The sequence below is a fragment of the Diachasmimorpha longicaudata genome, chromosome 6, assembly GCF_034640455.1.
Source record: "Diachasmimorpha longicaudata isolate KC_UGA_2023 chromosome 6, iyDiaLong2, whole genome shotgun sequence".
Taxonomy (NCBI): domain Eukaryota; kingdom Metazoa; phylum Arthropoda; class Insecta; order Hymenoptera; family Braconidae; genus Diachasmimorpha; species Diachasmimorpha longicaudata.
Genome location: NC_087230.1, coordinates 3566373 through 3578867, shown reverse-complemented (window position 1 = coordinate 3578867; position 12495 = coordinate 3566373). Strand labels below are relative to the sequence as shown.

Genomic DNA, 12495 nt, shown 5'->3' with positions numbered 1-12495 from the left:
GAGAGAGCCATCGGCGAATGGAGAAAGGTCAACAGATAGGGGAGACTTCGATGCTTGCGTCAAGTGGAGAGAACGAATCACGTGCTCCAAGTAAATGAGTCAATGAATATGGAGATCCGGAGGAAAATGATAATATTACCTCATTTACACTCACGTTGTTTGACTTTCCTGAGTGACGTGGGACCACTTTTTCCATTTTACCTGGAGAGTGACGATTGCGTCTCTCGTTATATGGGAGTGGAGAATTTCCAATAACGAAATCGTTCATCACAAAGTTCATTGACAATCAGGAATTACGTCCATTGTTAACCATTTATTCGTCTTCCGATTGCTCAATCGATCAGTTCGATCAGTATCGAGAGGAGAGTAAATATTGAAAACGACTTCAGGCGTTGGTGATCATTCAGGACGATAGTAGATTTCAAACAAATGTTTTATTGAAAAACAATTACAAAAAACAAATTAGTAGAAAATTTTTTTTTGCCAAATATTCATTTACGTTAGAGAAGTGTTAATCTTTAGAATATTATTTTTCTCCAGTTAAGTTATTAGAATAGTAATACTCCTTATGTTTAAATTATGTTAATTAGATCGTTCTAGAATATGTACATGTTAGCAATAACCTTGAGTGAACTACTTAATTAATTACTAAAAAATTCTTCGAAATTCTTCCCTTCAGAAAATCAGAAATGTAGATAAATGAAAATTTATTAAAGGATGTCATTTAAATTGTCATCAGTGAAACCTAATTAATCTCCACTGGACATGGTTCAATCCAAAAAATATAAATTTTTTAAATTAAATATTTCTCTCAAGTCAATGAATATTTAATAAAAATATTTTTTTTCTCAGGGTATGAACTTCGCTTCAGGTATCAAGTTCGTATGGTGTCAATTCCCAAATTGTGGACTCTTCATTTTTTTCGAGAAAAAAGAAATTTTAGGTAGATTATATTGTTATGACCAAAGAATTTTTCAGGCGGGAAAATTCTGAATGTACGAATTTATTAGTATTCAGTCACATTCTATCGAAAAAAGTTGTTGAATTTTATTCTCACGTTTTACTTCAATTTTTATAGAAAATCATTTGGTAATAACAATATGTTACGTCAAATCCTCTCAGTGCTTTACAAGCGCTCAATTACCCAAATAAATTATAACATCCAACCCCCTCCCCCTACGTCTCCAAATTAAATTGAAGAAAAATATGGGGGTTTAAGGAACCGCGCACTGATTTTTTTATATCAAATTCTCTCTATTAAACAACAAAACAAAAAAATATCAAAATAAAATTGAATTCCAGGGCGTGACTGCGACTCTCCCAAATATTCTTCACTAAATCAATTTCCACCTAAATGAAATTCCAGTAGGAATGGAGTAGAATTTTTAAGAAATTGGGACTTTCCCCCTGATTTTTTTCACGCTTAATTAATCCTATTCATCATGAAACTAAATAAAATGTCTTGCAGGTCTCATAATGAATTTGTGGACTGCCATAAACATTAACTATCGAAAGTTTTCAGGAATTGTTCTCCCTCATTGCATTCACAAAAATTTCACCAATAGCAATGATTCATCGTCAGATTTCTTAACAAACTCCCAAGGATGGGGAAAACCCTCAAATATTAATAAAAAACATGATTTTTGATCTTCTGCGGTGGAATGCTCAGCTCCTGAAGCAGTTCGACCTCTATTTGGTGACGCAATTTACTTTCGTGCGCAGCAACTCTCTGGGAGGGGACCGAGTTGCCGAGTCAAACAGCAGAGCAAGTTAAACGATTTCAACATTTCAGGATGCCAAAGCCAACTGCACACCGTCAGTACTCCACCATTACACGTATCACTGGCCAACCTGTTTAGCTACATGCTACCCATGGATCTCACTACACCTTCAGTGTTCTCAGTTTGTTATCAGAAGATTCTGTGGATGACATGTACCGGACTAGTTGAAAAAAAATGGGTTTTTTACACATGAAATAAAAAATCTAACAAATCTAATGAATCTAATGAATCTAATAAATCTAATAAGTCTATTGAAATAGGATCAGCGCAGATCGTTATCACCTAAACGTGTCACTTGGAGAGGTAACGATAATCGTACATTCAGAAAAAATTTTTAATAAATAGATAAATTCTATGATTGATTCGAATCGATCGCATCAATTTTGTTATAGTACATCATATTTTATTTATTCAGTCGAATTGAAATACCACAGGTTTTGAATTGAACTGAATGGAATAGATGGATTGTCTATCGAATCCAAACAAATCAATTTAAAATTTGTATTTTTTGCATTCGATAAATAAAATCGATTGCATAGAATTGATTTGTGGTTTAGTTCAAGTGCTTCGGAAGTGGTGGTATTTTTTTCAATGTTGAAATTGATAAATAAAAGGTTCAGATGATGAAGAATAACGATATTGAAATTACTCAACAATTATCGTTTTGAAAAATCTAGGTAAAACTGTTAATTGGAATTTTTCTATTAGAGTTCTAGATTTTTTATCGAATTATCCTGTGCATGGAAAGACAGATGTCCACATGGAATGAAGGAATTGTACAATAAGGAGAAGACATGCCTCAGAAACGCATTTAATAATATGAATCCATACGATCCAGCGCATTCGTCGGCGAGATTCGAATTGTCTGTCAGTAATTGTTAAATTAAGCCATTCATCATGTGTTGTCATGTTGGTAATAAGTCCACGCAATTTCCCATCAGTAAATCGGCTTGATATGGAAAATAATTTTCATACACTTGTGCAATCTTTGTTTTTCTGCTTTCTAAATTCACGTATATTTGTGGGATGAAAAAACATGACAGAATGAACACCTCCCAGACATTTTTTTCTATTCTATCAAAATGGGAGATCAAATATTGTATCAAATCATTTTTCAATTATTTCAAAATATTCCCAGCCACCTTTAGCTGAATTTATAATTACTTCAATTTATAATTCACTTCGATTAAGAACTCCCTTAAGGATAACTAGGTACATTTTACAATTTGGCGGAGACCACACGATAGATTCAATTATCTTATCGGATTTTCCAATTAAATTGTACAACAGAAATTGTAAATGCTTCTGGTAATTTTTGTTCGGTGTTTAAAAAATTGTGGGTCTGATTTCAGTTTTTTAAAATTAACCAGGCAGTTCACCGGTGAAAAAAAAATAACCAAAGGACTTGGATATCCCTAATAGTAACAGAATAAAATTCAGTCGTTTGGTGGATGAAGACTACAACTCATTGACTATTCTCAGTGTTCTGGTTGAGGTAATTGTGAAGAGCTTGGAGTACAGGAACCAGAGGACTCCTGCAGAGACTAGAAACATGACAGCTATGTCTGCGAGCCAATAGAGAGCGAAGATTTTTCTGGCCTTGGGGAGTGTCGCTGGATCTTCCTTAAGGATGTACTTTCGAGCCCCCAGAATATACGTCTTCATGTACTCGTCCCAGTCGTATGCCTTTGTATCCATGAAGAAAACTTCTTTATCCGCCGGTAGTAACTGATCTCTCAATTCTTTCATTCTGTCATTTCTGTAAATGAACGATTCTTCATTAATGTTCATTTGCAGGAAATTCTTCTAGAGTTCTATTAATAATTTTCAACATTTTTTCTTTGCAATTACGTTTGGAGTTCAAATAGTTGAGTACATACGAGAAAATTAAAAAAATGTAATTATTATTGAATTATAGTCAACTGTTGATTACAGTGATTTTAAATGTTGGATGATTTATTGTTAATATTTAAAAACTGTACAGTTCAACTGAAATTCTATTGATAAATGTTACGTCTTGAATTCCAACATTTTTTTAATGCTAACTTTATTTGAAAAATTTCTGGAATTTTTACCTGAAAATCCACTGTTTCATCATGTAATATGAAACGAGTTTCATCCCCCAGCTGACTCTGCTCTGTACCCTTACCAGAAATGGTTTATTACCAGTTAAAAGACACAGTGCATCGACGAAATAAGCGGGCAGTAGATGAAGAAAGAAGACGCAAAGCATGTGAAAGTACTTGTTGTTTGTTACTCCACCACGTGGATACCAGAGAATACCTGAAAATAAAGAACATAACTCGTAACTCGTAAATTGAAAAAATCGTTATTGTTGTTAACAAAGCACCAAAGGTCAGGCAATTAAATAAACTGAACGATTTTCTAATGCAATGAATATAGAAAAACATCAAAATATTTTCCACAACTGAGTCTTTGCCAATTTTCAGTGATTTTTTCTTTGCAATTCTTCTTTTCACCTGAGAAGGGATTTTCAAATGCATGTTTTCTGCCATACGCCAGGCTTTGTCCCCAGGTCAATGGATTCTCCCCACTCTCAGTGACATTCATATAAATCGGTTTGGCTGGTGATTCAAGACCGACTTTCCATGCTAATGCGATAACAGCGTTGACAGCGATGTCGCAGGGGATGGCATCAAGAACGTGACTTCCATCGCATAGGACACTTCGTATGACCCCTTTTGCTGCTCCGATCATTATACCAGTTGGACCGTTCAGATTTTCCACCCAACCGGGTGCTGGTTCCTTCCAAGAAGCTATAACTGTGGAAAAAGTAACATATTTTGTATAATAAATCGAAAAATTAAATTAACAAAACATGTGAAACATAAATATCTACAGAAAATCAAAAATTTCTGGGGAAAACGTCTGAATATGTTGCGTTACTGAAAATTTTTGGAGATTTAAAAAAAATTCCAGTTTCGAGAAAAAAAAATCTGCACCACCTGAGTTCTGGATGAGTCATTTAAATTGTGGAAAATAGATTTTTATAAATAATTAATCGAAAACGATTGTAATTAATTTCCTACACTGTTGTCTCCGCGTGCGTTTCGATTTACTCAACTTTCAAGTCCCCATCGACTTTCCCATAAACAACTGTTCAATCAGTATTGAACGGGCGTAATTAATTGATGTAATAACTGACCGATCGATGGCCTCGCTACGCCGGCCGGCAAGTTTGATCTGTTAATCAGGTCCTCTGCGAGTGCTTTGCTGAAGGCGTAAGTGTTTGGCATGTCTTTGAGTAATTTTGGAGTCATTACATCCAGGATGTCACTGTCCAGCATCTCCACGAGGCTTATGGCTTGTTCGGGCATCATTGGACTCGGATAGGGACGATCCTCCAAAATTTTCTCGCCGCAGTGGGTGTAAGCCGTCGATAAATAGATCAGTGATTGCAGTTTGCGCATCTGAAAGAGGCGATTGTTAATAAAAATATTCCACTGGTAGTGCATTTTTTAAAAAATTATCGCACAACAACAGGAAAAATCGTTTGCAGCATCTGATAAATTGTTAGGCTGCACTAGGGGACTTATATTAGAGGCACTAAAATTATTCTAATGCAATATGAAAATTATTTTGGAGCTCCAGAAGACGTTTATAAATATAAAATAACAATTTCTTCCACTTCAGGACTGGAAATCTTTTATTTTCTATAAAAATCTTTTATTTTCTTTTATTTTTCAAAAAAATTATTTCACATGACTAAAAATATAAATAAATTTTATTATATTATTATATATTCCATAATATATTATATAATGTATTATATAACATATTAATTAATTATTTGATATGTTATTTAACCGCGCCATTTTTTGAATGAGTCTTTCATTGATTCAGGGGAATCCCAGATCGAGAAGCTGCAAAATCGCATGAGACACGTGAAAAAATATTTTTCTTCCTTCACAACGACGAATAAGTTCGCAATCAACCCTTATATTTTTTGTAATCACGTGAGGGGAATAATAATAATTTTTGACGTCGTTAGGAATATTTATTTAGTGAAAGTGACTCAGTTCTGCCAGTGAATAATGCATTAATTCGGGGGAATCCCCGACGTCTGTCCTACGTCGAGCAGAACAAAGGTGGGTGAACAGCAGGAAGGAATACTTTTTCTTTCGTTTTATAGTCGGGCGAAGGACGGTACTCTGTCGGGCATTCTCATCGAACGTGTTCTGTAATCACTCAGCATCTCTGCAATTTTGACATGAGGAAAAACACTACTCGCTATTTATATATATATCTATATAGATATATATGTGCTCGTAAACCTTTTCTCATCATGACGAAATGATGCAGAAAGATAATTGGCCTTTAACTGTAGTGAGGCTCTCCATGTATAGGGGCTCTGGCGATAAACTTTGTTTTCGAAATTTTTACGCATCTCAATTTTTTGCTGAATGACTTTCACGTCAATGTATTTACGGCTGCGACTGAAAGTGGATGAGAATAGTAAATACGTAATTTTTTGTTGGCGCTACGCAAAATGAGCCTTTCGATACTTTTGGCATCGTACATGGAGGGAAAAGCTCATTAAAATTATAACTTCCGTAATTGTAGAGCGAAATGGGGCTATCGGAAATTTCATGGTATCGTTACGTATTTTTTTGTGTTGAACAACAGAATATTTTTAATTTTCTTTACTCACTTTTCCCTGAACTTTCGCTAATTGTATTGAGTTTATTGTTTCAGACGGCTTAAGGTGTTCAATAGGAATTTCGAAACACTTTCGTAATTTTGGGAGGAAAAGCAATGGAAATTTTCACGACAGTGTCAGGTAATTTTACTTGTGTGAATTCCGCAATAGTTCTTACAAAAATATTTTTTGCTTCTATTTGAGCACCAAAAAATGAAAAAAATTGAATTGACGTCGTCTGTGAAACTGTTATACCGATAATTAAAGAACATAAAAGGATTTAGATTTAAAAAAATGTTTGTATATGTAATTGTTAAAATGTTAACAATTGGATATTTCTCTGTTTTTAATACAAAATATTTAATTATCAGGTAATGACTTTAATACTCGTTAACGATTCCAAAAAATGACACGCGAAATGGTTTTACGGCAATTTTTATGGCACGGTAAGAGAAAAATCTGGAAGATTCCGTAAATTTTCAGATTTATCACCGAGCAAAGTACGAAGCTGTTACGCCATTTTTTCCAATGAAGTAAAAATTGGAAAAACTACCGGATTTATTCTATCATTAAAACAAAAAATTCTTGAGTGCTCGATAATTTTTATAGACCCGATGAATTAATTAATAGGAAAAAAAATAGAGTAATAGTTACCTGTTTGCATAGTGCAATGAGATTCTTGACTCCTGCAGTATTCATTTGAATAGCATTCTTCAATGGCACATCGAATTTAACATTAGCAGCACTGTGGAAGACAACTGACACCTCTCGTGTCAACAGCTCTCTGTTCTCCACCGAAAGATTGAGATTCTCTGCTGTGATATCCCCCGATACCACTGTCAATTTCTTCAGCCTCTCAGGATGATTCACCCGGAGATCCTTGAAAGGCTCAAGCTGTGGATGTTAATAATAAATAATAATTGATCGTCAGAATCAAAAAATGCAAAAATCTGTCGTGAAATTAATTTAAGGCGGACGACTAGTGTCAGGATTCCGTTTGGATTTAAGGGATAAACATTTGCAAAAATGTTGGTGGGAGATATATACAATTGTTTTTAAGCACATGCTAACCTGGTAAAGACTAAATGAATCGCACGAGTGATAAAATTCCGACATCTCACCTATAAGAATCAAGATCTGAATCTCATAATCTGAATCTGTCATATCCACCAAAATATGTAAAATCATTTGTCATCCATCTCTATTCTACCCATTCACTGGTTCTATTCGCAAGACCCGGTGACTAAAAAATTATGAACATAGTCGAAAGATTCGCTCTGATAAAAATAACCCAGCTAAGACACCCAGACGCTCCACAATCCCCCAAACACATCAAAATGAACCCAATCGTGGACAGACTCAATTCACTAAAAACAAAATTCTCCGTAAACAAATTAAACCCTATTGTTGACCAATGTCCGACACATGATCCTAACATCAGAACGTGCTATAATCCTCAACATACTCTCGTAGAAGAGTTGAAACAAATGAAACAAAACTGCGAAAGCTTAAACTCCTGGAGAGAATCAGCGCAGGTTCGAGAATAAATAAATTACTTCTGTACCGCTAGTCCAACAAATCATTATTGTTCACGTCTCACCAAACAATATGTAAAAGTTTAGCGATAAAAATAAAATGTATGTTATAAACAATCGCATGTAATTCACTGTTATATAAGAATTATGTTAAATATACATATCATTGTCAAACAAAATTTTTTTTCTTAGTTGATCAGCACTTGAGTCCTCACTCTAACGTTATTACAAATGATAATAATTACCACGCACCGCTAATTGACATTTTTCAATCAATCATCCGTCGCGAAAGGCGGGATAAAGTTGCATAGGTAATTTTCAGTGGAAGGAATCAGAAAAAAATAATTAAATTCAATTCTTCTTACACGCATAATGGATCGGTAATGATTATCAATTATTACAATTGATGTCAAAATACTGGGAAATCTCGGGTAAGAATGAAAATTAAAAATTCAGACGCAGACAGGTAGCTTCAATCCATTTACCCGAGCGTGATCTAGGGTAATTGGATTTCTCGCCATCCGTGCGGTTTTTTCCTGAATAATTCTAACGGTAATGACGTCTAATTGGTCAGCACGTTTGGTTGATATCTCAGGGTCGAATGTCTGGGTAACAAGTTTCGACAAAATCGTACGTTTTTTCATGTCATCGGTTACCTTGACAGATGGCACGGTCAATGGGTAGAACAGTGAAAGAGTTTCAAGGTGATTTTTCGAGGATCAAAGATCGGATTATCGGGAGGGAATTGTAAATTGGGAATTTTAAGAGTTTAAACGGTCTGCGATAATCGATGACCGCACGGCTATCGATTCATAGGTATATTACCGCGACTGGAATTTTACGCACGAGAAAAATTCGTGGGAAAACCCAGTGAATTCGATAGATTTAATTTTCGGGAGGTTCGACACACTTTTAACCAAAATTTACGGTTTTTGAAATTTTTGTGGGCGAATTATCGCATGTAATACCACAAGAGCTCCGAAATTATCGGATATTTCCTGATAGGTTCGTTGCAAACAAATGAACGTGTCAAGTTTTCCAGTTTAAAAATCACGAGCGCGAAGCGCGAGTGATTTTTCTGGAAAACTTGACGAGCTTATTTGTTTGTAGGGAACCTTGAGGGAAATATCAGATAATTTCGAAGTTCGAGTGGTATTCGGGGGATTATTTTTTGCATCCAAATCTTGGCCGATAGAATTGCACCATGAGACATAATTTTCAACGAATTGCCATTTAATCTGTCAGATACAATTGAGGGTTACTTCAACATTTGTTTTTTTTTTATATATATCAACATGCAAAATTTCCAGTGAAATTTCCAAGAATATCCGCTGAAATACCGTGTTGACTATACAAAATAACGTCGAATGGTGCAATCCTATTGGCCAAGATTTGGATGGGAAAAATAATCGCAGTAAAATGTCTGGAAATTTTCGGTCAATGAAAGCTCTGGTGATTTAATAGAAAAGTTGAAGAGCGTTTCACTGGAGAGAAGTAGATAAAGTACAGAAAGTACTTTTTTCCTCATTAAATGGACAAAGTAATTTGATATTTCTAATGCTAAGTCGGAAGGGGAAAGTTCACCAAAATTTTGTTGAGTCTCAGTGAAAGTAATCAGTGAAGGTCGACTACCCAAAATTCGAAAAATCAAAAGTCTGTTGCATTAATCTAAGTTGAATGAGTTGAGTTGGTGTAAAGGTAGTGCTTATGAAAGACAATTTTAAAACGATCAAATCAACTTTTGGTTCACCAACCGCTCATTTTTAAATCTCAAATTGCCTGAACCGGGGATTAAAAACGTGTTACGTGAGAGCTCGTGAATGAGAGTTACGAAAATTTTGAAAGACTGATTAGAAATGTTGTACATCAAGATAAAAAAAATTTTGAGAAATAGAAAGTATATGACTAATGTTTAGTTTAATTTTTTCCATTTTTTTCTTCTAATTTTCTTGCAAAAATAAGAAAAATAAAATGAAAATAATTTTAAATATTTCGGTGGGAGAAATTTTTATACAAAATATATCAACGTAATCACCCGAATTCTATTGAAGTTTTATAAAATAAAATAAAGTTGAATTAAGTTTATTTATCGATTATTTAAGTCGTGTCATATCAATTGTTACAAAAAATGAATAAATCAATAAATATATAAAAATCGAACGGAAAACTCGTTTCATCGCAGGTACTACCCCTTTTCGCAAATTCGTCGATTATTTGAATCCTCTAATTGGTCGCGGGTTTTCTAATTATTATAAATAAATTAAAATAAATTAATTTGAATGGAAAACTAATTTCATCGCAAGTATTGTCCCACTTGTTCTCTCCGCTCGATCGATGCTTCTAACATTCCAATGGACGAGAAACTTTCTTTTTTTCCTCCAACTGTCGTTTTTTAAAATTTGAGAACGAGAAAAAATATAGAACAACTCACCTGCACAAGCGAGGACAGTCGACTCTGTGGATCAACTCCTTTCTTCTCCCGCACAAGAAGATAAACCTTTTCCACATCCGGACAGCTCATTAACAATTTGCACAACAGAACTTTTCCCATGAATCCAGTTGCCCCAGTAATGAGAACACTTCGATTCCGAAACCACTCTGGTATTGTTGGCAATACCTCATGTGCAGGGACATTATTCATTCGCGTTAAGTCTTTCGCTGTGAGTCAGAAAATTAATAAAAATGAGAATGTTAATGATAAGTTTGCTGTTGATTTCGAGGGTGATAGGTCACTGTGTTTACGTCTGATAATAATGTATGATCAAATTTAACAATATTAATGGGATATAAAAATAAAGTGAGTCGTCACGTGTCTGGGATTTCCAAAATTCGGCGCCTTAAAAAAATTCCCGTTAATGACTTCACAATTTATTTTTTTGAGTAAAACTTAAAGGAGTTTTTAATTCATTGAAATATGAATTCAGTTTTTGTATTTTTTTTTCTCCTAATTTTTTTTACTTTCATCGTATTTTCACTGAAACCTAGATGAGAATCTCTCTCTCAAAATCGACGTCAATATCGCCTAAAAAAATCATTACAATCTTTCATCCCAGTTCACTCAATTTACTTATTTTGTAATGAATTTTCATCTCATAATATTGTTTGTTTTCCTCAAAAAATCTGTGTTCAACTCATTCAGAAATTCCGCTGCTATTTCAAAATGACATGGAAAGCAGGGCGAGCTTGAGATTATAATTCAACAATAAAATCAGTCAATAAAAACATTATTGTTAAGTAAAGAAAAAAGAAATTTCAATTTCTCTCATTAAACCTTCAAATCCTAATATTTCTTTTCTCAGAAAAAAATTAATAAGAAAAAATTCAGTGTTCTATCCCTAACGGAAGTACATGACTTATCACCTTCCACCAATCACCAGAGCAATTACCTTTAACATAAATAAACAAATGAATAAATTACCCTGAACTTCAGGCAAGCACTCTTGCGTGGACTTCATAGCGCTCGTTCCACCCTCCCCGAAGAACATTCGCAAACTGATTAATGAAACCAGAGAAATGATAAAAATAAATCGATTGGATGCAACCGATTAAATCCCTTATCCGATCGATCAAAATCAATAATCGTTAAACCGTCTCATCAAGTACTTGCGCAAGTCCAATAAAACAAATGCCAATAAAGCAGTAAAATAGTAATAACTCGGGGAAAAAGATAAAAAAATTCAAGTGTCACAATTCCTCGAGACCAAATCAATGAATTTTTTTTTTTCAATCACCCGCACGTCGATACCCAGTGAAAATGAAAACGTGCGTTTAGATCGCTCAGACAAGGTGGATGGTTACCGAAGAACTGATTGACGAGTGACTGTGCGTTCACCGTGAGCCAGAAAGGTTCACCAACATGGCTCGTTGTCCCTTCCTCCACCAGTCAATCCCCACAATTTTTATAGAAAACTAATCTCCGTCTTCTTCGATCGTCGGTGAACAAAAAAGTGTCTTCGGAAAAATCCAGAAAGCTAACGATTTATTGAAATTTTCCACCTTTTCAGATGAATCGACGTGACTGCCTACATCACCGCCCTGTGAAGAAAAATTCTAGCATTGAGTGAACATATTTTTAGAATTTGACAAATTTGATAAATTCGATTGTTATTTACTTCGAACGCTTCTGGTTTGACGGAAGGAAAATGTAAAATTTACGATTTTAAAGAGAAACTTAAAAGGTTTTTTTTCTGAGAAAAAGACATTTTACGTCGGTGTCTCCGAATTTGTTGATTTGTGCATTGTCGATTATTTAATTAGTTCCCTCGTATAGGGGTTCAGACAGGTGAAGGATAGCATTTAAATCCCGTTTTCAGCGTGAATTGTACGTTTCAAAGAACATTTAGAAAAGTTGATAAGAGTTTTGGTCGACAATCTATTTTGCTCGCTATGAATTGTGAATAAAAAATATTTAATTCTTATATTTTGGGAAATAAAATATATCAAATAATAATAAACATTGTACATATTATGTAGTTCAAAGAAATGTAAAATCTTATATTTTTAAAAAAGTATAAATTAT

General features: G+C 34.3%; 1 protein-coding gene across 1 annotated transcript; it reads right to left on the bottom strand.

Annotated features, from left to right (window-relative positions):
- Positions 1-2622: 2622 nt before the first annotated feature.
- Positions 2623-11937, bottom strand: LOC135163470 (putative fatty acyl-CoA reductase CG5065). Its single transcript, XM_064122919.1, has 7 exons — positions 11395-11937; positions 10408-10634; positions 7096-7335; positions 4948-5212; positions 4262-4564; positions 3857-4064; positions 2623-3540 (listed from the first exon to the last, which is right to left on the bottom strand). Exons 1-7 carry the CDS (start codon positions 11459-11461, stop codon positions 3240-3242), a joined length of 1611 nt encoding a protein of 536 aa, XP_063978989.1. The 5' UTR covers positions 11462-11937; the 3' UTR covers positions 2623-3239.
- Between the last annotated feature and the right edge of the window lie 558 nt (positions 11938-12495).

What these genes read in the sequence shown, in the direction of transcription:
- LOC135163470 (XM_064122919.1), bottom strand. Translation starts at nt 11,461, where the DNA reads ATGTTCTTCGGGGAGGGTGGAACGAGCGCTATGAAGTCCACGCAAGAG. An exon ending in GTGCTTGCCTGAAGTTCAGG is followed by an intron (nt 10,635 to 11,394) that starts GTAATTTATTCA and finishes TCTGACTCACAG; the next exon opens with CGAAAGACTTAACGCGAATG. An exon ending in GACTGTCCTCGCTTGTGCAG is followed by an intron (nt 7,336 to 10,407) that starts GTGAGTTGTTCT and finishes TAACATCCACAG; the next exon opens with CTTGAGCCTTTCAAGGATCT.